Source organism: Bombus bifarius, unplaced genomic scaffold (genome assembly GCF_011952205.1).
Source record: "Bombus bifarius isolate JDL3187 unplaced genomic scaffold, Bbif_JDL3187 scf7180000008006, whole genome shotgun sequence".
Lineage (NCBI taxonomy): Eukaryota > Metazoa > Arthropoda > Insecta > Hymenoptera > Apidae > Bombus > Bombus bifarius.
In genome coordinates this window covers 126,916-152,329 of record NW_022884384.1, presented here as the reverse complement: position 1 = coordinate 152,329, position 25,414 = coordinate 126,916, and the positions used below count along the sequence as shown (strand labels likewise).

Here is a 25,414-nt window from a genome sequence, read left to right as displayed (position 1 = left end):
CATAAGGGAAAAATATGCTGTCGTCCAATGCTAAACGCTATGGAGACTGATCTATCTTGACAAGATTGAGCACAGTTACGATTTTTCAACATCCACACCACCGATCTTGGATGTGTTAATCTGTCTAATTACCTCGCAACTACTGGGTGCTCCATCAGAAAGGCATCCACTGGAACTCGAGCTGCTGGCTCTGCTCAGTCTACCATCGTTATTATAACTTTGTCGTTGTTCAGAATTGTAACTTTGTCTCTGGCTGTCATACTGTCTAGTATTAGCTACTTCCGCGTTGTGCCTTGAATTCTCCGTGAACTGACGAGCGTTATCGTTGGTCGTGTTGTACTGAGTTTGATTCTGTGCCGGTACAGCGATCGAGCTAACGGAACAGGATCTTGCGTGGGCCAGCATGTCGAGATCCTCCTGGGCAAGTTCATCAACCAGGGTTCTGTAATTTTCCATCAACTGTCTTCCATATTTGGCCACCCTGATTCCAACCATCCATCGTTCCAACGACGCATTATCCTCAGCGCAGAGGAATTTGATGTACTTTGTCGATTTTGGCTGCTGCAATCTGGGATGTTTGACAGCGAAACAGAAGTCTGTTGGGGCTTTGTATTTTTTCTTCCAACCAATGCCGTAGTAAATTTGATTCACGTCGAAAGTAGCCAGACAAATCAGGTCACGAGCGGTGCGAGCTTTTTCCTTTGGCCAATAATAGAGGCCGGATGCTCGTAGAATAAAGTGGTACCTTTTCCATCCCTTTTTGCTGTCAGATTTCAGATACAATGGTCCTTCAACCTACATAATTAATACAATAATAAATTTAACAATCGACAAAAGGTTTTATTTATATTTTATATATAGGGTGATGAGACGTATAAATAAATCCTATTAAGACATTATCTTTCTTCTTTCATAATTTTTGATAAAAAAAAAAAACAGTGATCCGATAAGATAGCGTAAACTAGCATGTAATAAATCGAGAGTGCAATATTAACGACTAATTACCTCTGGTACGCCAACATTGCTGCTAGAAAAGAATTCTTCTAAAAGAATATTACGCGAATGATCGTCATATTCGCCGCTACTCCTATCGGATGGACCTAAAAGGAATTTCTCTGGAGTAAGAAACAATTGAGTTTTCTCTGGCCTCTCGACGAAAAGCAGCTTATTTTTCGAGTCTCTGGTCCACAGTAAAAGATTTTCTACCAGCAACTCGTGATCTTCGTATACCCTCTCTGAAAAATGAAATCATAATTACAACATAAACGTCTGCGACTTTTTTTACGTTATTTAATAATAAACGATATGAAGATATCTTTACCCATGAAAAGATCAGGCAAATGCTCGACCACCGTCCACTTTGGATCCATTGGCACGTGATTTTTGTCAGCTAGAAGCCTGCACACGTGCGCTACGCTCATTCCTTCGTCTACAAGCAAACTTTTACCACTGCCGTCCAAGGTGAACGCTTTGATGAAGAGCTTTTGAACGCTGGCTTCGCGCATCTTTTCCAACGCCAAGCGGATTTTTTCTGCCTTGACTCGGCTTGCAGCGTCTTAAAAAGGAGAAGAAGAAATAATACATCAGTGTTAATACATAAATAATTTATTTAATATTTATTAGATAACATTTATTATCTGAGAAGAACATTGGATTTTAGCGGTTCAAAGATTGGAGTAAGCATCGAAACTCACCCATGAGTTGATGAGATTGTTGCTGAGGACCTGTGTGCATGGCGGTCTGAGGTGGTTTGTGTCCGGAACCGCTGCTGCTCGCGGAACTCTCGCTGGACAGCATCGACACCGTGTCCGAGAACGCGCTGTCATTGTCAGGACTATCGGTGCGCATAGCTGGAACAAATATTTGACAGCTGTTAAACAATGCATGAGGTACAACTGCAAACAGCTTTGCAATTACAAGTTTCGAGTAACTGTTTCACCTAGCCGTACTCGAGTGTTCTGCAAATTAGATAACGTCGGATAGGAATGTTTGAATGGCTCTAGCCATAGAAAGTAAATTTTACTGATTCAATAATTCTATTTAAATGTCTTCATTCTAGAAAGTTGATATCGCTATACGATAACAATTTTATCTTGGATATTTCTCGTAGCACATAAAAATTCAGAAATACCATATCGTCAATAATGCTACTACTTATCGATAAAATTATTTAGCCAGATAATCTAATCACTCTCGAATCTTCTCGAAGAATGTAAAAAGTCGAAATTTCTATTCCACATTGCGTTCTTGTTAGAAAAGAAGGCTACTCTATCGATCTATCTATTATTTCGAGCAATGAATCTTCGCGAAATAATTCAATAATTACACTCGAGTTGTTACATCGGGCGACCTTCTACCTAGACCAGACCATACACCGCGGACCAGACAGGAACCAGATGTCCGCTCATCCTTGCTGCGTACCCTCAATAGTCAATCGGACCCATCATAAATCCTAGTAATTTGTCAGCTAAGGTCCTTCAGACCCAACAAATATCTTTTTTCCGAATCATTTCTAAAAGACTATGGTCTACCACGGCTTGACAAGGGAAAGTTAGTTTTTCTCACGTACGATGCTTCCTACTAGCAACTTCCTATCGAGGGCGGCTAAGACCTTCCTAGTCCACCAACCTTCGTCTATCCAATCAGAAGCAATGTATACTGCCCTCACTTTCCTGATCAAAAATGTCATGAACAAATCCGATGGTCCCGTGCTCTAGAAACACCTATCGCTAGCTTTCCCCCGACACAGCATCGTCACTCAACTTTACTTCTTCTACACCGTTGGAAAAGTCAACTATTTCTTCTACATCGCTAGAAAAGTCAACTACTTCATCTACACCGCTAAAAAAGTCAACTACTTCTTCTACACCGCTAGAAAAGTCAACAACTAGGTACAAATCTAACGCCAAACGTCTAAGTCTAAGCACGAACACTCACTTCCTCTATTAAGTATCCTCCAGTGCTACGTCCACTAACGTACTAAGTTCAACTCCAAGAGCCTTGCTCTACTGTGCATATCTACCTCCTTATCTTCGTGCGGCAAAGTCTCATCTAGGAATTATATCTACTCTACGGTGTAACTTAGGTGTTATACTAACTGAATCACCCCTATTATCTTAACGGAAATCAGGGGATCGATCAACTCGTGGTGTCGATTACTATAATCGCAACGGGAATTTGCGACTCCCGTTGACGTCTCTCCTCACGATTGCGTCTCCCCGCGATTGGTCGAAAATACACGAGTCATTAAAAGAAGGAAGACAAAGAAGAAAGCTCGTCCGATAAATTAAATTCTTAATAAACAAACCTCCTTCATTTTTCCCGATATCGGTATTGTCCCCAGCAGTGATTCTGGTGCTGTTAGGTCGGCCCTGTCTCTGCGAATCGGGTGCAGGTGTAGAAGCGATGTCGCCGTCGCAGCGGCGCTCCAGGGCGCACAGCTCTCCGAGGATAGCATCCAGGTCGACATCCTGAGAATCTGCGACAAAGGAACAACAAATAAACTCGATTGATCGACTTAAAACCATATAGAACAAAGCAGCCGGGCAACGGATGCAAAGAAAAGGAAAGAACAAAGAAGAATAAAGGATAGATAGCAGATAAAGAGAGTAAAAGTGAATATCCCACGTTGGTACGCTAAAAGAAGGATCGTGTTCAACGATTACGATCGCAGGGAAACTGCTAATGGTCGGGACACGAATTATGAGCGATCCGACGATGAAACCAGTTCCGCGCTAATTACCCGCACGATTGTACGGTCATCTGGTAACCGCACGTTCGCTCGTGTTCCTCGAATGTGAAACGAGGCCTCGGACCCGCGAGACTCGTGTACCTGACCTCGTGCAACACAGAGGCGAAAGTCCTTGGCTGACGAAGAAACGAACGGTTTTAATTGCATCCGTAGATCGTTTGCCTGTAAACCGGTCGATGCCTGTTTTTGGAATTTGTTCACGCCGTTCGTGCGCGTCAGTAAATGATTTCTTTTCTTTTTTTCTTTTTTAACCAATTTGCTGGCAATCGAGAAAAATAACATTAAGGCGAGTGTTTTGGTATTTTATAGGCTGTAATTAGTGGTTTCGGGAAAGTTGTATTTTAACATTTCCCTCGCGTACGTAAGTAGAAAATTGATTATTCTTTGAGATAAAATATTACGATACCGAGATACGATCAAATTTACGAAAAATCAAATTTCCGACTAGGCTATACTTATTTCGTTAATCATCGATTTTTCGCGTTAAATTTTCTTGCTCTGTCTATTAGAAATCTAATTACCTTCTCGTCTCGTTTCGTGGGCCAATACTTTTAATCGTTTCGGTCGATTAATATATTTCAATCTTCGTTACACTGAACAGTACCTCTACTAAGAAACGGAGAAAAGAATATCGAGTATCGTGTTCTTTACATTTCTACGATACGACGCGACGGTCATAAGTTCCAACGGTAATAAGTTCGTCTCAGCTAGCGAACGTTTCCGTGTTGCCATTTGTACTTCCTTCGTCGTTTATTTTTCAACGATTTTTGCTGTAACGATCCTCCAGGAAATATCGCATACGAAACGTAGAAGGTACTGTCCTCGAGACTCGAATATCCTCCTTCGTATAGCGCGATAATTATCGTGGATCGTTAGCCGCGCGTGATAATATCGACTTCGTTAAGATAATTAACGAAATTAGCTCATAGTCGATTTCTTTGCTCGATGGAAATTATTTAAACGGATTATGCAACCGACATTCGTAACTAGCCACAAAATCCTTATCGTCTATCATTTCTAGAGTGGTTCTTCGAAACATAACTTTCAATTTCTTATTTCGTTTTCATTTGCCATTTGAAATCCATTCTTTTATCTATATTCAATCCTATTTAATATACAACAAAGCGTGTAATTGTGGAACAAAAAATTCAAAAGAAACGTTTTAAAAATTTGCCACGATTATTTCACCATGGAAAAAGATCACATTCGTCGAGTGTTCTCCTTTCATAATACGACTCGCAATTAGCGAATAGCAACTGAGAATGAAATTCTTGCGAATCGTCCGAAGACGACAGACATTCCACTGCGAGCATCACGAGTGCAACTAAGGGCACGTGTGCAGGCACTCTAAATACTGGAAACCCTTTCCAGCGTTTTACCTGAAACGAATACGCGATACGCGTTGTATCTTAAACAAGCTACGTATATCGGCGTAAAAGATCCGACGAACACGGATTATCGAGGTGATCAGTTACTTGCGAATTAGTGTCAAGATCGCTTCTAATTCGGATCATACGGTGTCGAGCTAATGGAGCAGAAAAATAAATAAGCCAGCCAATAGACATTGTTACTTGCTATTATTGCGAGATCCATTTTTCCCATTAATTTATGTCCCAATGCTATTGCAACAAACATTAAATAGTTGTTTAAACGAGTAAGGAGTTTTGTATGAAGATATATACAGAAGATATTAATTTCCTTTTTAGACGTTTTTAATATATATGTAGCTTATACTACTTGTACTTTATATACATGCAATCAAGTCATTAGCTACGATCTAAAGATATTATTTTACAGACAGTATCTAGATCACTCAGGTCGTTTGCTTTTTTTCTTCGAACAAAAGGCAAACCCATTTGCTGAACACAGAGTATACATATCAGCAGCATTCAGAAACTCCATCAAAGGTTGACAGAACGAATGACAGAGTCGATATGGAATGTGACGGTATCTTGTTCGGGATTGTCGAGCTACGCGAATGAACGCGAATCTGCGCGTCGGCTACCACGAATAGGAAACCCAAGAAACTCGGACTAACTTTATCAATCGGATTCTCATTCGTGGCTCGCATCGAATTTCTAACGTGCTGACGTTCAACTTCTTGGTAGTGAAAAGAACCCGATGTGCTTCTACATCACGTAAACGTACAATGCATTTTACAAAACAATATACTTTTTATTCTGCAATTTTTCTTATCTCATCGGAAGTGAATTATAGAAAAATTGCGATTATTTTAAATTGTTCATAATTTTCTACCTACCCGAAATGACTATATTGCTTCATTTTATTCTATACAAATATAATTACAAAAATAATATTTAATCCCTTCTTTCGTGTCTTCTTTTCTACAGTATCGTGCAAACGTTTGATACATTTGAATTAAATAACACGAATATAAAATACGACGAAACAAATGACGCGAAAACCTTCCCATTACACAGTGCATTTGATAGAACTCCTAATGAGAGGGAAAACTACCTTGGAAGGTTAAATCTTTGGCGCTGGCTGTAGTTCAGACGATGGGTCGCTAATCACCGATTGTTAGCCGAAAACTAACCATTCACAGTTTCCGAATACTCATCTGCTTAACAATGAGGTCCAATTGTTGGCAGACTTAACATCGTCGATCAGCCAAGAACCAATGCTTCTGCACGGCAGGTTCTGACCAACGAACGATAACAATGGGAACGGAAGTTCCACGGAAGGTACTTTATGCGAGCTGGGGGAAACTCGGTGGAAAATGGTGTGCAGAAAGCTTCTTACGTTATCTATGATAACGTTTCATTGATAATCCTCCTCGAACTAGTTTAAACGAGCGTTGAAAGCTAGTAAAGTACAATTGTCTCTAAGGTAGAAGTTTCAGTAGTGTTCTAGGTGGAAATGAAACTTGTACGAAGGAAAATCGAGCCGAGTAAGTCGTACGATACATTTTGAAACTTTGATAATTATCATGTTATTCGTTGCTCTGTTAATATACAATTCACTTCGTTCATGCTTAATCTTATTTTGTTTTACGACGCTACTTAAGAAAATATATGAGAACAGATATGTGTATACATTTTTTCTCGAAGAATGCTCATTAATGTTTCCACAAATGAGTGTCGTTAAACTGTTCTTCATATCCATTTACACAAGAAAGCTGTTACGTATAAATCAGCAATTTTACCCACTGCTTTATTACGTGTTTCATGGTCATCGAGGACGCACGTGTATCGAATATTAATATAGTTTGAAATTATTCAAATAAGATATAACTGAAAAAAGAAATATTACAAATAAAAATGACGAAAGACTGGAACGCTACTACGATCTCTTCGAATAGGTTTCATAAATCTTGAGGATTAAGTTCTAAATTTCTACGATGGAACCAATTAAATTTTTTTTATACAGACGAGTACAATGATTTTAATGCAACGCTTTTAAATGAATAAATAACCCACATAAGTGTAAAATAAATCTGCTTCAATCTTCGATCAGAGCGTACAGTAACAAAATATTAAATTGATGGAATTAAGCAAATATTTTTAGAAACGTTAGACCACATTGATCGTCAGGTTACTGGTAAGTTTAGACTCGTGAAGCTAAATATACGAAATCTTAGTCGATGATATATCAAATTGCGTGCCTGGAAGCCATCAGCAAAACGGGGGTGCATAATTTTCCTTTCGATGATTATTGATCTTTATGAATACTATGCGTAAAAAGAACAGACGGTATTTACTATTCGTGATTGCAATTTTACCTTGCAAACAATTTGTAAACAGTACCTAAAAACAACTAATAGACAAATTCTTTTCTTTTATTACATTATTGTATAGAATCATCGATTCATTCACGTACGATGAAACGTTAAATCTAAGATCTATAACAAAGAGGCTAACCTATTCAAAGGCTAATGGTGACCGAAACACGACCAAACTCGATTCAACGGCATGTTTCGAACGAAAACGAAACCGTGACGAGCGCGCACGGTTCGCGATAGCACTTTCCACGTTTACAAACGATGAAATAACCCGGGAAAACGAGCGAGCCTCGTAACTCGCGAATATGCCATGGATTACCGTTAGTCACGCGTCTACCACCGTTTCATGGCGTCCGATGGAACACGAGAAACGTCCAATTTGTATTCCCAGAAGGATCCACGGTCGACACAGAGGTGATGCACGTGAGTCGGTGGAGTTTTCGAGTCGCGTTAATGCCCAACCACGTTCGCGCGCGATCCTCCTCGACGATACGACACGTATCACGTATCTCTCATAGCCTCTCTCCTCGTACAGGGACGAGGAAACTATAAAATTTTTAGGGAGTCCGGGGGCGAAACGCGTCATCCATTCAACGTGTGAACGCACCGAGCTGACTTTACAGTCTGTGCACACTTTCTGTGCACCTGAATAACAGACGATTCTTGCTGGTTTTCGTTTATGGTAGAGAACTGCGTTTACCTTCCTTTGCAAATGAACAAATTTACTTACTTCGCTCGAGTTAAATAACACGTTAAACATTTGTAAAGCGATTGGATCGATACGCTTGAAACATAGATTACAATATCTTGAAAAACATGTCTTTTTGATCGTGATTAGGATCTTCCGTTTCAAAGCTGAAACAAATGAAACGATCGTAACAATTGGCATGCATAACAATTCTACAAAATATCGCGATATCTATCTCGAGGAAAGACCCAGCTACTAAAGCCAGCGACTCGTTGAAAGCGATCGACAAAATGGCCTGAAACAAACATCGAAAAGTGTATCCTTATCACAATGAAAGCGATCTCGAAATTCAAATAGAATTCGTCCCTGAAGCACCGGCAAACCTACTTTCTATCTGCTTTCTCGCGTATTATCACGCGGACAAAGCCAAGTGTGTAATTTCAGCGTTCGTCTGCGATGATCTCTAATCTAAAGATCCTTGATTGGACGCAACGTGAGCCAACGTACCTTTGCTGGCCAGATAACCCAGTATACTCTCGTTGCTTCCGAAATTCGCGAGCATGTTTTCATCGACAAGGAACGATATCCTCTTGTCAAAGTCGATCAGCGGCTAAGATCCATGAAATCCATGGCGCAAAACAAGCAACAAATTTCTCGTACTACGTATGTACAGGGTCGTAATGTTGTCAACACTCCAGGTTACTGATCGCTGTTTATAAACAGCCAGCGATCTTTGTAGTATCTTATGGTTCACAAATCGATCGATTTATCAAGTACTCGATATAAACTCGCGAAAGAAAACTTTTGTCGAACGACAGAACGCGCTGTTAATTCGATTAACTAGGTAAAAACGTGATTTATTATCGGGCAGGATTAAACGCGAAGATTAGAAATCGACGAAGCTTCGCGTCCAAGTGTATCAACGATCGATACCGAGAGGATTACGCGAGATAATCGAGGTACGGAAGGGGCAACAGAGCGCGAGGTTCGCGACACAAACGCATGATGTTTACGGCGCGTGCGACGGCGCTCGACTAAAGGCCTTAAGGTGAACACACTTGCCTCTTGCCTCGAGAGTTTTCCGCGCGGACGCGCTCCACGCTTGCGTGTAGGTGTAGCCCCGCAGCTCGTACGTGGTATGTCTCCGCCGCGGTAAAGAGGGTTGGACGTGCACAGAGAATTACGCAAACGTCCATTAGGCTGCCTATTAGCGTTAAAAATTATTTCACGCGATCATTGGCTTGAACGAAAGCACCAAGGAGGAAAGAGAAAAGAGGAGGAGCGTGGTATAAATGATGAATTAGCGAATTTTGAAACAGAGATTAAGAATTAAAAATGGTCGCACGTTCCGATTCTTTCGAATCGAATTTAATATCGCCGTGCCGAATCTGCTTCTTCGGATCGTTACTTAAGCGATGTCAATCTTTCGTTTAAGGATTACAGTCTTTTGATTTAATATTCTCTGCGTTTCAATGAGTCGTGATTCGTATTGTATTCGTTGATCAAATGTAACTAAGAATCAGCGAACGTGAAAGTGCTAATACGTTTTATAGCACGGCATAAAATGTAACAGCCCGTGAAAGCTGTTGTACGATAACCACTTTATTAAGCGGATCAATTTATAGTTGTAATCTCAACTGCGATCTGATCGAATAAAATCGATATTTTCACTGTATTTATGTTTAAAGGAGGAAGTGAACATACCCATATATTTCCTTCGAAAATTACAAGCAAACGTACTGCATTTATAAATTCTCAACTACCTTCTCCAATGGAAAGTGCTTTTAAAGTCAAACCTACCTCGAAACAAACACCCTTTGGTGCCATAACCGGAATGTCTACTTCTGCTTTCCTAATTAACAAAAACTTTCTGCATTAAGTACTTCTGTTCCTTTAATATTCGCACCCATACTCTATAAGCACGCGGAAACTCAATTTCCTAATTACTTTAAACTCCACCCACGCCCTGTAGCTTCTCCAGCAACCGACAAATTCCCTCAAACGCAAGAATACGCCTCGACAAGTTTCTATACCAAACAAGAGTTTCGCTGACAGTACTATTAGGTTGTATAACAAGTTCATTCGCCTTTCGATATTATTTTAATATCACAATCAATATTATCGATAATCGGCGTCCGTCGATCTTCGAGAATCGTCAGATCTAATCGTTCCAGTTTTCTCAACGCAATGATCAGACGATTATACGATGAGAATTACTCGGAAATAGGGAAACGTCGTTCAAGCCGATTAAATTGCGCTCTTCAGGCGGTGTGCATGGATGAGCTTCGTTCGTTGCCGCGTATGTAGAAGCAGACACAGCCGACACGGAGAACGAGAGAGTTCACGGACCGGGCAGAAGATTCGTATTGATTGAAGTGTGGGCGCCAACAGGCGATTTGATAAATTACAATCGACGCCATCCAACGCAACGCTCGCGTGGATCGTTTGTCCGTTGGATTTACAACTAATTCGCGTTGTAATTCGTGTCGCCAGGACCGAGTTCGAGCGTGTCAAACGCGTCGGGAACAACGGAGGAAACAAAGGGTGGACGGTGATTAATGCGGTTCGATACGGTTATCGCCGTCTTGCGACCGTGTCAGAGCTTCTTCTTCCCTTTCTCGTTCGAACGAGCCTCGAACAGCGGTATCGACATTTTCTATGCGCTTTACGTAACATTCGTCTGTTCCGCGTGGTTTTCTTCGACGAAACTGCCTAGCTACCGTGCGAGACGTTTCGTACAGACGTATTATATTTTCAATTAATTTGTAAATCTGATATACTTCGAATAAGTTACGAATTTAACGATTTAAATGTTTAGGGAATACGTGTAATTAAAGATTCTGCAAATATATTTCAATCGCTACGAAAATATTAAACAATGCCGACTTTCTCGTCCCAGTAACAAAATCATAGTCATTGTTGATTCTGGTATCTTCCTATTATTTACTCGAACACTTACTACTTTATAGAGCTGCTCGCAAACCGATATCAAACAATTAAATTCTCCTGGATCGCAAATTCTTAGAATAATTCTATTAATTAGACCGTAGAGATACACGGATTTGTTGAATATCGAAGAGTTAAACGAATCTACAGAAAGCGCATGATATGCGTAAAGATAGAAAATATTGAAAATAAAATATTTATTGTGATATTTAGTGTATACTTGGGTTCCATTTCTTCAGTCGAGTTCGTAAAAATATAAAATTGCATAAATATCGACAGTCGAGTTATCATAGTAAATTCATCGATACTCTTATCATACTTTGACCAACCTAGTTCTTTCAGCACTTTTCGTTCTTTCCTCGACAACGTACGGACGAGCAATACGATTGCGATCGAGCCCGAGGTTCGTTCACCCCTGTCGATTATGCGAATACGCAAAGCGAACGATAAACGCGTAACCCAGATTAATCGAACCGCATAAATCATTCGACTTGCACGTCTCCTCTGACGACTAATATTTCCTCGCAACTTTCTTTGTGACTATCTTTCATCGACGAAAATCGCATTTTCCATAGTGGCGTCGGCTAACAATCAGTGTCTGACCCCTTGATCCACCCGCGAGAGACTCGTTAATTTTATCGAACGATACCGCAATACTTTCTATAAATCTGTTACGCTTATCTGAATACGCCGCCGTTCAGTTTTGCGTTCGCATCTAAGTAGTTCAAGCTGGCGCGATTCATCTGTTTGAACTTCGTTTCGTTAATAGCTTCGATTTCAAGAAAATCAAGTGAATCAGTGTTCCATCAATGAAAAGGAATTCGAATCGTTTCAATTGTAATTTTCACATACAGTACATCGTTAATTAGGAATTATACTGAACCAAGTGACATCGAGGAGGTTTGTACAAATGACGGAAACGAACAAAAAGTTTTCCTACTTAAAAAATATTGTTTCTTCTTTATTCTTTATTACGTCTACGCAATATCTTTTCTAAAGTGTTAGAGAGAGAGAGAGAGAGAGAGAGAGAGAGCACGCATCAACGATTAAACGTTGATAATTAATAAATTAATTAGCTAAGACGGCGAATATAACAGATCGTTTCGACCTATGGGGCTCCAACTGACCTTTCTGAGGGAGGCGAAAGAAAGAAATAGATGGAAGAAAATGGAACTGCGATTCCTAAGCGCTATTCGACGGGTGTTAATGAGAACGTGGATAACCTTTGCCGTACCTTTTTATTGACGCTGAATCTGACGTCGCAGCTGCGTCATATTTAACCAATTGTACGGAGAAAACCGGTATTCCCGTGTTATCTCATCATGGTTCGGGAACGATTAATTCGCTTGCAACTGGCAGATCGAGCGAAAAAATTCGATATGTGACGAATTGCGATAAAATTACGAAGCTTTTTGCGACTCCGTCTGTGTTGCGTATTTTTATGACAAGGTGTACAATTTTTTATCAATTTGGAAGTTTCACGTCCATGTTACGTGTGTTAATTGCACCAATACGATCGTGACAGTCGTGTCTCATTACAGTTGCTAATGAAATTTCAGAATGTTTTACGTAACACATACACATACGTACATAAAAGAATTTCAATCGTTCGGCGATCGACTATAACTCGAACTTCGCAACAATCGTCGATTCTCGTGTATTTCAATAATTCGCGATATTTATAAGCGCAAACCGCTCGGAAAGAGGCCGAGAGTGCGTTTAACGCTCGAAATGCGTTAAAACGTATTTTCATCGAGATTCGAGCGACGCAAATCGAACAATACCGGGCGAATAATCGAGCGCCCGAGTCGAGCGTGCTTCAGGCGACGAATTCGACGTTGGAAATCGAACAAAGGGACACTTTTTCTCTCTTCTTTTCTTTTTTCTTCTTTCTCGTTGATTAATTATTTCACATCGTCACGCTTCAACGTTCATCCAGCTTTCTATCGAGGGAAATTTGCACCGGTCATTTATTTCGCATCTATTTCATCGCTTTTCTATAGCACGGCGTTCACTCTTCGAACGTCGAGCTTATTACCATTGAAACCGCGCACGGAACGCAGACGAACCACGCGATAATTCGGACAGGTCGATCGTTCTGCATAGATAGCAGCAGCAACGAGCCACGGCTCGCAAGTAATTAACGTTTTGATAATGCTATCGGGTGATTTCGTCGCGCTGTTAGCCAAGTTCGCTTGAAGCGAACCGACGTGGGTTTTCTTTTACGATTTCCCTACGAGCTAGGAAAATTGTGGATATTTTTTACCGTCAAATCTTTGCCGAGTATTTGAATAGAACGTACAAAAGTGCAGGTTATCGTAGATTATTGAAAATCTCTATCTTATAAAAAAAAAAGTAACTGTACTTAACCAGACAAAAATTGCAAATCTCGGCAGAAAACAGCGTTAAACTCTAGCTACTTTAACCAATCGTTTTCCTAGCATAACGAATGTTTCTATTTACTTTCAATTTTATTGTCGCTACGCGTTTGATGAGAAATGGCAGAGAAATGACAAAGGAAAACGAAGCCGTCGGAATTATTATCGCGTGTAAACGAATAGAAGCTCTTCGCATGGCGGTCACGCGTGACAAAGTACACGCTGACACGGCGATATTTTTTGCAAAACACCAACAACAATTTCCTATCGGGCTTAATTGGCAGCCGATACGTCGCACGAGGCGAACGACCGTCGCGATGAAAGCGGAGCCGTTCGCGTATACGCCTCGTGTTGCAATTATCGCGACAATTCGCAGCCTATGGATTGATTCGTGGTGTCATCGACGATGATTGCTCCGTCACCGCGAAAACCGACAATGAGTTGTGCCAAGAGAAGAATGATAATTGCGTTTCTAGAGACGAAGAGGCTTTTTCCAAGAGCGAATCATAAGACTCAAACATAAATTTCGCTTTATCGTTGTAAAATTTAACGCAACACTATGAGGAAATGAATATTCCAATTGACTCTTGTGTTCTGTCGTAAGTATTTTAACTTCCGATAGTGAAAGTATTGTAGTAAATCTCTCGCTATAAAATAACGTAAATTTTACCAGTATCTTGTGCTTCAAGAATCCGTCTTTCCAAAAGAATCTCCTTTTTTAACACGAACTTTTTTTTATTATTCCCTTTCGATATTTGCATCGCAATGCTCTTAAAACATTTTTTAAAAATATCATTAAAATATCCTTATACCATGTACGAGTACTAAATAACTGAGTACTAAATAACTAAACAAATCAATCACGTTGCCACGATTCTTTATATTTTTCGTTCTTAACCTTCTCGGAATAGTTCTTCGCGCGAATTATTATTTAAAGAAGAAGCATCGAGCAAATTTCACGGAAAACGCTTACGCATACGTTCGCGCTAGAAATCATTGCCAAAAATGAACCGCGTGTAAGCGTGCAAGCGAGCAAAGGCAGCAAATTAACAAAAGGGGCCTGTAACCTTCGATCGTGCACACGTGACCCACACGTTTGTTTAATTAACTAATGAGCCCCGCCCTGTGTCACGAACGGCCCCACGTTTTGTTAAGTCCGGCTTATGCACTGTACACACAAGTGCAACCTTTGGTGTTGCGTGTGCACGCACGAAAGAGCGTGCACGAACGACGTTTGAAGACGTCGGGAAACTTGACTTGACGATCGTGAAGCTAACCGTGACTTCTAGCAAGGATAAATAAATTGAGGCTGCGTGTCTGGTATGTAACTCGAGGAGTCGTTAAAATGTTCCTTTGCAATTTTAAAGAAACCTTAAACAATCGATATTAACAGTAAATGGGATTTTTTAACGTTAACGTGTTCTTTTTTCTTTTTTTGCAATAACGAAAAACATGTAGGTAGATATTTAACGTTAACTTTAATTGAAACCAAAATACGATGATAGATATACATTTTATTTCCCGTCGTATATCATACTGTTTTAATTATATACGAATTTATATCACAATGCAAAAATTACCAGGGGAAAATTATGTATAATTTCACACTAGACAAGCTGTGAGCGTGGACACGGAGTATGCGACGACGAATGGTCTAACGGGAAACGATGAATTTTTTCCTACAATTAAACAGATCGTCGCGCTAGCACGAAGATCGTACCTCCCGAGGAAAGTATGTAATTAGGTTAAACGCGACAGAGTAAGAACCTTAAGGCTGTGTCGTGCGATAAAACAGCTGCGGTGGCTCGAGCGCACGAGCACTCGTTAATCAGGCTGCAGCATTGCCGTGAAATATAATGACAGTCACTTTAGGTCTGTCGTAAGAAGGCAGGCTGGACTAATCTGCAGTAATAATTTTTCTCTCAGGCGAGTTTCTCTCGCACGTTTGGGCGGCATGTAATTTTTTTCACCGACGATACCGTACGAGTGTTATCTTCCTGGCGATCGAGTAACCCTCGGATCACGAGGACGCGCGTCACGATTAATGCATCGCCATCACCGTGATATTTACCGTAATTACTTTGGTAAATAGATTTTAATAACGCTAGAAAAATAGCGAGGTATAATTATCTTCCTTTCTTTTTTTTTTTTTTTTTTTTTGGAAATTCCGCACAGTCTTCTAATAACACGTGACACACATTATTTCTCTGAATTTGGTTTCTTTACAATTAATACGCTCAGAAACATTCGCCGACGTTCCTTTTTCATTTCTCAATTTCACGCACACGACGTTGATCGCGTGCCACGGCCCCAACCCTCTTGCTAGGGTTCAAAGAATAAATTCACCCTCGCGAAGGTAAGAAAACCGTGTCTCGGAATCGTAATAAAATCCGCGGGGTGAATTATGCCGCGGCACGGGGGGTGACAGTGAAATAAACTCGCGACATTATTCGTCAGAAGAGGCTGGAACCTAATACGACCGGTTCAGCCTCACGGCCTCTGGCAATTTCTGCCGCAACCTTTCCCACAGGATACTCGTTCTCGACTAAGAAGAAACAATTTGTCAAAGAGAATAAATTAACGAGCTAGGAGAGCAGGGATTTCCTTTAGAACGCGCAATGGAGATATTTTGAATGGCGTAAAAATCCGTATTCTCGAGTCTTTCTCTTAGGTCGCAACATTTCATTCATTTCCGTAGCTCCAAACAAATAAACGTCGACTAATCGATTTTATCATTTTATACATATTCTTTGTAATCCGATGAAAATTATTTCACGAAGTGCCGAAGGCGTTATGTTTTATTTACCTACAAGAATAATAAAGAAATACTAATAAGAGTAAAATAAATAATATGAAAACAAAATTTGGAAATTATATTATCCATTAATTTCACGTTAAAATAAAACAATGTCGAAGGTCCAATATTTACACACGTTGTTCCATAATGCCGTAAAATATACGTCGTGAAATTTTACCAAAATGCTTTAAAATTCAACTAACGATTTAATTTTTAATTTAGAATTTCAATCGTAAAAGAGTCACGAAAACTCTATTGAAAATACATTTCGCTTCCAAATACAGTATAAATTTTATTCACCTAAAGCCTGTAAAAGTCTGAAATATTACCAAATGTGTTCAACCTACGCTTTTACCGCATCGTTCGAACATATATTGAATTTTTCAGCATCGATTGATCGTTTTTATCGCTCGTAACATAGAGAAGTCATTAAAAACTTAATTGTTTCCGGTATTAGTTACGCTTGTTCCTGGCTACGTACGATAAGAGGAAACGCGCGAACATATTGTATCTAATATAGTGGACAACAAAATTATTAGGTAGATCGGCACAAAGAAGGATACCTGACTGGTTGCATTAAACCTCTTCGCTTGGTTTCGCGTGCTTTATAGAAAATGAATTTTATCTGTTTTATTATCGCTCGTTGCTCTTCAACGAATGCGCCCGGCTAGACTATTTAAAATTTGCATCAATATTAGCTCGTATGCGTCCGTTCTCCTCTGTTCTTCAAATAAAACTTATCCGAGAAAAATACAAAGCGCAGAAATGAATTTTACTCGGACATTTTTGCGATATTTGCACATTGCAGAGAAGTTTAGTGTCAATATTTTGGCAGCTCTGTTATAGTACAGTTTCTGCTGAACTTTTTAAATTCCGATAAATAATGACAAAATTTTATTATACACTTGGAAGGTTTTAAAAATTGAAACACGTCTTTATGTTAATTACTATCAAATTTGGGAGATCTTACGATACATCCATTTATTTTTCAGCCAGTTAAATTGTCCAAGAGTCATTTCATCTTTGAAACATAACAGACTGTTGTATTTATTGCACCTACCAAATCTCGCACGAGCATCACATTATCCTCGCGCTACAGATAAAATACCTGATGACTCAAAGGAAGACGAAATTCCCTGCAAGGTTTTATTTTCTATTCGATGAGAATGCTTTTACGAGATGATAAGCGAGCAGAGATCGCGACGATCGAAAGTGCCGATGGTCGTTCCGTGAGAGCTCCGTAAAAGCGCGTTGATAAAGAGATTTTATGATCGCCGCGATATCGTAAAACCATCCGTTGAAGTATATCGGGTAATACAGAGATAAGAAACGCGTGCATAAGTGCGATACGCGATCACGTGACGAGCACGATTATCTTCAATTTAAATTATGACGGTTGTCTTCTTGAAATTAATTAACTCGCTTCGCAAATGTTTTATGCTACTTCTCCAACTATTCAAATATCTCATACGTATGAAATACAATATTTTATATTATTAAATCGATGCACTGCCACGATCATGACATAGAACGTTTCATCTAACTTTTTTATTAAATTTGCAAAATTTAGATTACTTTAAAAGCTTCCGATTTCTTTGCCATCGAAACTTCTACCTCCCGACTGAAAGCTCTTTAAGCGTCCATCAACGAGATTAAATTCGGTACCACAACATTTATCGACTCTTCGAAGCGATAGGGCTACGACGAATATTCCGAAACGATGCAAATTGCGCGGGTTTCGTCGCAGTACAACCGTTGCAAACTTAACATCATTAACTTAGAATTTCGTTGTAGACGTATGCAGAATGTCCGGGGGAGGAAAACGGACGGAAGATATGAAACGACGCCAGCGTAGTATGCGCTTGGGCTATTTTAATGCGTCGCGAGATGATTGATTAAATTTCTGCGAGGCTACGTCGCTGTAATTGAATGCAAGTCCCGAGCTGTTCGGGATTTTTACAACTCGATCGTAGCCTACCCCTCTAGAGATGCCACGACAATCCTCTGCGAAGATACCGGATCGCAACGAACAACTGAGCGTGCAATTTTCCTGCTACACGTTTGCGTTTCATACTTTTCTTCGATCGTGATTAAACCGCCGATGTTTATGCAAATTTACGTGTTTACGAAAGAAACGGGACCAAGGTACAAAATTTAGTTGTAGAAACGAGAATGAGACGATCGTAAAATTACTTCTTACTCGTACCAACAAAATTAAAGTTTAAAAAATCGATTTACTTCACTCATAAATATAAATAGAAAAGAGGTAAACGATAAAATACAAGCCATAGTGGTATGTCCCTGCTGCGAAGTAGAAGGAAGTTTGAATGAATAAAAAATAGGGATTAATTTTTCATGACTTGCCTTCCTTGAGTTTCGTCAAGTTACCAATTTTACCCCCTACTGTCCTGTCTCGAGCCGAACGCAACAGTCGTTAGTCCTTTGAGCACACGTTTGGCTTCTTTCGAGCCTCTTTTGTGTCGGTTCTTTTCACTGCGCGTTTACTTTGCGAGGGAAGAAGCAAGGATCCTTAATAAAGAGCATAGCTGCGGGTAACCAAAGTTCAACCACGAATGAAGCGTGTTTTCAAATTACGCATGTAAGATACAGCGAAATAGTTTAAGAGTAGATCGAATAAATTTGAACATAAATTAATTCGAACACGATCCAGCGACACGTTGAATAATTTACATGTCGAATAAAACTTAGTCACGCGTAATTATACGTTCCGACGGTGTTAATTGGTAATTAAAATTTATGTACACGTAAACAGTTTCAGATACAACAACGACGTTTTAATCGGCATTTTACATTAACGAGATAAATTAATGAAATTGCTATAATTTTATTCGTTTAAACGTGATTTCAACGACGTTTATCAAATTGGTTTGAGAACGTTTCACGATCGCCATAGAACCGTGTCTTGCCCTTTGAGTGAGGTGCGAATGAAAGTTCAAGGAATAATTAAAGAGCGAAGAGTAAAAAGACCGAAGGAAAGCGAAAGCTCGGAAAACGGAAAAGATAGAAAGAACGGATTAAAAGTGGAGATTATTGCATCGCGGTAATGAAACTGCCGTGGTAATTCCGATTTCAATCCGAGTGTACATTAATTAAAACACACACGCTCGTATCAATTCCCAGGAGCAGATTCTACTGTCACTTTATAAATTGCTTCGTCTTTCAACGCGTACATTTTTAACGTATTTTTAACGCGCGTATTTCAACTTTTGCAGTACTCATCCTCTTCGTGTCGCCCTCACCTCTTTTCTATAATTAAAGGTTTTAACGTGAATTATCGTACTTCCGTGAAGTACTATCGTTATTACGCTTTTCAAACAAGTACTTGGGTAATGTAAAACGATTTTTAACGAGGTATTATAGGTAGTTTTGAACGAGAGAGTATACAAAATTGTAACTAAAGAACGTTGAAGATAGAAAAACGCACTAAAACCTTGAATAATATTGCTCTTTAAAATCAATCACGTACCTCAAGTTCAAATAAGATATGAAATAATTCTTATTTATCCTGAACAGTATCTTCAAAAAATAAAAAATCGGAGATACCCGTAACAAAACAGAACCACCAAGCAATAAAGTTAAATTTAACAACCAAAAGGAAGCAAATTAATGGAACGACCGAAAAGAGGGCAGAGTTTTTCAAAGCCAGAGGCGAGGAAGAGGGTGCGAAGCTGAGATACAAGCATGGTACAGGATTTTTCAGACTATCGGGCGCGTACACCGTGCGGTTAGAGGCTGCTATGCGGCACTATCGAGCATAAATTCGCTGATACGACGAGGCAGGGATTTTTCTCGTGGCGCGACGGAGAGGTTGGAGCTAGTTCAAAAGATTTAAGATAAAGCGCGCGTGGTGTAGGTGCGAGGCTCGATGCCGTTGCAGTTGCAGCTGCCGTTGCCGCAGAATCTCCGCAGGAGACGACGTGACCGGCGATTCGAGCCACCACCGAACCAGGCATCACGTTCGACCAGCGTCGAATTTTCTACGCTTCAGCCTGCTTACTAGACGTTTGTGGCACTCGAAGAAACACACTGGGGAAATAGGAATATTTCTTCGCTTTTCAATTCCTCCTACGTTTTTACGACTCTGTCGAGAGGAATAGTAAAAAGAGTCGAGTGAAAGGAATTAGTAATCAATGGACTGCGCATTTTTATTCGTTTATGGAAAATGTAAAGACATAAAAATGCACGGAAGACTCGTAAGGTGTAAAAAGAAAAAAGTATATATATAAAGTTCAAAATATAGTAATTTTTACAATTTTACGATACATTATTACGATTAAACGACTATGTGTAACTTCAATACGATTTCTTTAGTCAAAAACTTCGTACCCAGGACTGAAACTAATTTCACCACTTTTACTTTCAAAGTAACCAACAGTCAAAAACTTTCGATAACATTAAACGACGTCTTGCTCATCGTTCCTAGCAAATTATTAAATCCTCTAACCTAAACGGTCATTTAACGTTCAAGTTTTCCAATAACCACGTAATTTATGATCTCGAAACGCTTTTATCGACGATAAGATCATCGTGTCCGATCAGATTCTTCGTCGCATCGCCGCACCGCCACGAAATCGCAGCACAAGGTGCAATAAAACACCGGAAATTGCTCTTTACCGATGCGTCCCCTCTTTGTCCACAGAAAAACTCATTTGCCGTCGACTCGGTTTCACGAACATTAGTGGAGGGATATTTGCACGCCACCAACAGCCGATTTAATCAGAGAGTAAGATCAACGAAAACATCGTCGTTTTCTTTGGGTTCCACGAGCGCGTTTCCGAGGGTAAAAAAAAGCTACGCCACAATCTCGCGGGATGAAACGTCTCTTTTGTGCGCGATGTCCCGTCCGTTTATTCACGAAGCACGAAATAGAGGAGGGTAGAACGTTAGAAAAACTGTCCTAGATACGAGACACAGGTCGTGTATGAACATGGACGGACGTTCACGGTATTGAACAAAGCAGGAAGTCGGATTTTTTGTCCCGAAGGAAACGTTTTTTAGAGCGGCGCAATGTCACAGCCGCGGAAATTACACGGAGACGGAACGATCGATGTCTATTGAGAATTTTGGATACAAAAAAGATAGCTCACCTTCCAGATTTGCCATGGAGAACCTATAGCTATCGATTCTCGGCGTGTTGATGTCCGAGTTGAAAGGCCTGAGGGTCGCTGAGCTCACATTGTCCAGACCCTGCAACAGCAATTTATTCTAACATTAGTTATTTATTTATTTTAGTGTTGTTATTTATAGGCACTGTTGAATAAAGAAGTTTTAAAGATTTTCTGGTCTGAGAAAAAATACTTTGTATTCGATATTTCGTAATATATGTAATGTACGAGATATTAACGTTAAATAACGCCAAACAAATTGTTAAACGATCGATCGATCAAACGACATGATACATTACAAGTATAGGTATCGTTGAAACAGTAAAACGCCAGCAATTCTAATCAAAGAGACATCATCGAAAAATTCCCCACCAAACTTTCCCAAGCGTAATTAATTTCACAAAAAGAGCGTGGAAAGTTCTTTTCCAGTTATGTCCAAGTCACAGCCGTTGGCTGAACATACAGAAATAAATCATTTACCACCCTAGAAACGGTGTCGATAACGCAAGCACGTCCGACAAAGGAAACAACACGATGAGTCCTCTGTAACAGAAATAGAGGCGCAAACGCGAGCTGAATCCGTAGTTCCTCGCGGTCTACCGACGCTTCTTGCTGCAACACGATCGATCGATAATCCGCTCGAGATCCTTTTACGTTCCTAACTCGGCTGGAAATACGATTTACGTGAAACCGCGGAGTCGCTCACCCAATTTCCTACGGATAATCTCACATTGTTTCGCGATCAATTTCGCGAGATCGGTGAACGCGGCGAAATTTCAACGCGCGCTCCAAGGACGTTTCCGTAGGTCTAATTCGACGCTTTGGGGCGAAATAGGAATTGTTAGCAGCGAAGTACTGTCGAAGTTGCCGAGAAGGGTGGAAAAGGGAGAACTGGAAGACTTCCAGATATTCGATTGTTTTGCAGACGCGTGCATGCAATGATAACGACGAGACGGTGCTGTTTCTGTGTATCGTAGCCCGAAGGTGGCGAAACTTGCCTCTTAAAGGGATGTTTGCGCAGGAGAAGTTTGTGCTTCCGTTTCCAGCGGCCGTCGACGTCGAGCAACCAGAAATTTACTTTGGAATGCCATTCTATTTGAAAATTGTATGGTGGTTTGCAGTTTCTATAATGGAAATAACAATTGGATTGCGAATAATTGATATTCCGCCACTTAGAGCGCAGAATATCCCATTGTTCGGTAATAAGGAACATCTTAGCAATTCTGGACAATTTCCATGCGATCTACAACATCGCGACTGGGAGGAGATTTTGAAAAAGTGGCGTTTTCCGAGGAAGAGGTCCAGCCAGCGCTTCTCTCGCGGTGGCGCACAGCCAGCGGACTTCCGCGTTTTGAACCATTAACCGTAAATAATGCGAGAACCGAGTTGCCCGCTCGGCCGTGTATGTACATGCGGCGTTCTACGGCGGTTAATCAAGCAACAGCTCCACACGGTGAACACACAATGCCTTCGGCTTCGCCACGTACACATACACAACGTGAACACATACACACAAACACAGGAACGTAAAACGTTCCAGCGGATAGGAGAAAACTGGGCTCGTCGTGTGTACCTCGTGTACACGTTTCGCTACGCCTGATAGATCGCCTCTCTCCATCCCTCTCCTCTCTCCACGACCTGGCTCTCTCTAGCTGTGTGACCGGAGGGCACATAGGATCTCATGGGACGCTGTATCGGCGATTCTTCGATGGCTGAATAGCTGAAGCGACTGGAAACACGGGGTGACTTGTAAACGACAGGGTGAAACTGGCGTGGCATTGCTTAGAATGCTTGATGACGCTTTACCAAGTGGATCGTGATTGGCGAAAGAGATCTTTCGAATCTGCTTGCAAATCAAATTACATCTTTCATCCTACGTGTCATTAGCGAATTACGAGCTTTCCGTTTCGTACGCTTTTACATCGTTCTTTGCATGAATGCCAGGGAATTATTTCCAACGGCGATTAATCGAAGAAGCTATATCGAACACCAAAAAATGTTTATCACAGAGAAAATACGAGACACACAAACTAACCGTTAAAAGAGAGAACTGTTCGTTTTCGAGTTCAGCGAGGTGCATCAAACCCAATAAATCGCTAGGGCTTACGTTCTCGAGAATATAGAGGGACGCGTGTTACAGCGATGGCTTCTCCCGTCGAGCTGGTAAACGCAATGTGGGTGTAAACGTGGTGAACGACCCGGTAACCACCATTCGGCCATCAGGCACAACAATTAGATTCGACCGGATAAGTCGACTCTTCCTGTAACGCGAAACTCGTGGACGGTTACGTTGGTCGTATCTCGCGTGGAGCATTGTCACGGATATTTAGCCGTGTTATTGACGTTCACGGGGTCAGATACCACGCTGCGATAGCGGAGAACGAATTTCTCCCAGGATTCCTACGTCGATTCCCTCGCTGAGAAGTTAATCGATCAGCGAGCGATGAGGCGAGCGCGCGTGGGAGTGAAACAACGGGAGAGCAAGGAAATCGCTCGATTGGGATCTTATCCGCCGGTTAACGTCCTCGAAACAGCCAAGGAATCAAGTTTCTGAACTATCACAACCAGAATGATACCGTATATTTCAAACGATAACGTTTGCGGTGATACTTGTTCGCCTAATTTATGCTGGTTTTGAAGTATCGTGTTCCTTTCTGGATTATCGGTTTATTCGTAGACGAGATGGTTTAGTATCTTGTTTCGACAGAAATGAAACAACGTGTACAACGCTTAACAGGTTAAAGAACATCGACGATCCATTTCAATTCCTACTTTTTCTTTTTAGGCAAAAAAAAAAAAAATGTCGAGCATCTCGACCTTAACACCACCACGATCAACGCTAAACAAATCTATCTTTCGTAGTTGCAAATAATGAAAATGTCTCTAGCCGAAACGAACAGGTTTACGAGGCGAAAGCCTATAAACGACAAACGGAAAACGCAGGAAGCGTTCTCTAGAGGCCACGAAATATCCCCTCGAGACGTTCTCCGCCGATGATGAAATAATTTGTACGCGGCACGGGGTGCGCGCGACCTTACATTTTTCATGGCCACGGGGTCTCTTTCGGGCGACGGAACGCGAGTTGAAAAGAGCAGAAAGCTCGCACTCGGCCGAGTGTCGGTTTACCCGCGCAAAGTACGAGTTTACTCTCGACTCGAGTCGACTACGCTTTCTTGGCCTTTTACAACACTACCCTCTCGAGGACTCGTGCTTTTTCCCGATGAAAAAGCCAAAGCAGAGAAAGGCCGCTTGCCGCCAATTTATTCTCACTGAGAACCTTTCTTCGCCCGAGCTTTATCGCTCGGCGATAAAAACTCAACAGCCGAGGATCGAACTTTCCTCGATTCAACCGACGAACGATATCACGCGGGTTGTTTCTCTCGACTCGAGCGAGAAACTTTTCACGCTGAAACGATCTCTCAAAGAAACAGCTGTAACATCGTGCAAACAACGCGAGCAAACGACTGGAAAGAACGGTTAAAAAAGTTTCGAGAACACGCTTCCGACGATGGTTCGCGCAACTTGCTTCGGATCGTGCAGATTCCTTTTCTTTTTTTATTGCGTTGTGATTGCTGTTTCAAACTTGCGTTGGCGCCGAATCTATCATTTTTCTCGTCGCAAGCAAATGTTTTTGCTCTCAATTAGCGTGATCAGCGATCGCGAATATTTATGAACTTACGAGAAATTTTTACGTTCGAAGATGTAAGACGGAAAAAACAATCTACATCCTAATACCTCTCATCACAAGCCTAATTTACGAAAAATGAAGATACCACTCTGCATTAACGCAAAGACGAATGTCCATAGCCATTCGATTCGCTGGTATGATTAATCGACATGCACGCAGTCGATGGAAGCTATCGCGGATATTGCAGATGCCGCATTCATCACGACCGTAGAATATTTCGGCGCATCGACTGTCAAGCTTAAGTAAGAAACATGTTCCACGAGGACAGCCGTAAAATTGTCCGGAAATAAGTCTGTCA

At 40.8% G+C, this 25,414-nt stretch overlaps 1 protein-coding gene across 5 annotated transcripts in view; it reads right to left on the bottom strand.

Annotated features, from left to right (window-relative positions):
- Positions 1–25,414, bottom strand: part of LOC117206308 (amyloid beta A4 precursor protein-binding family B member 1-interacting protein-like) — a 146,104-nt gene that overhangs the window by 7,273 nt on the left and 113,417 nt on the right. For 4 of the 5 annotated variants that reach the window (XM_033445533.1, XM_033445531.1, XM_033445532.1 and 1 more), the window contains 6 exons: positions 21,411–21,510; positions 3,308–3,478; positions 1,695–1,850; positions 1,322–1,555; positions 1,006–1,235; positions 133–795 (listed from right to left, as the gene is read on the bottom strand). In XM_033445533.1, the coding sequence (XP_033301424.1) occupies positions 133–795; positions 1,006–1,235; positions 1,322–1,555; positions 1,695–1,850; positions 3,308–3,478; positions 21,411–21,510 (1,554 nt within the window). Of the gene's footprint in view, positions 1–132; positions 796–1,005; positions 1,236–1,321; positions 1,556–1,694; positions 1,851–3,307; positions 3,479–8,688; positions 8,982–21,410; positions 21,511–25,414 lie in introns of those variants that run through there. The other variant, XM_033445536.1, reaches the window with a different exon arrangement.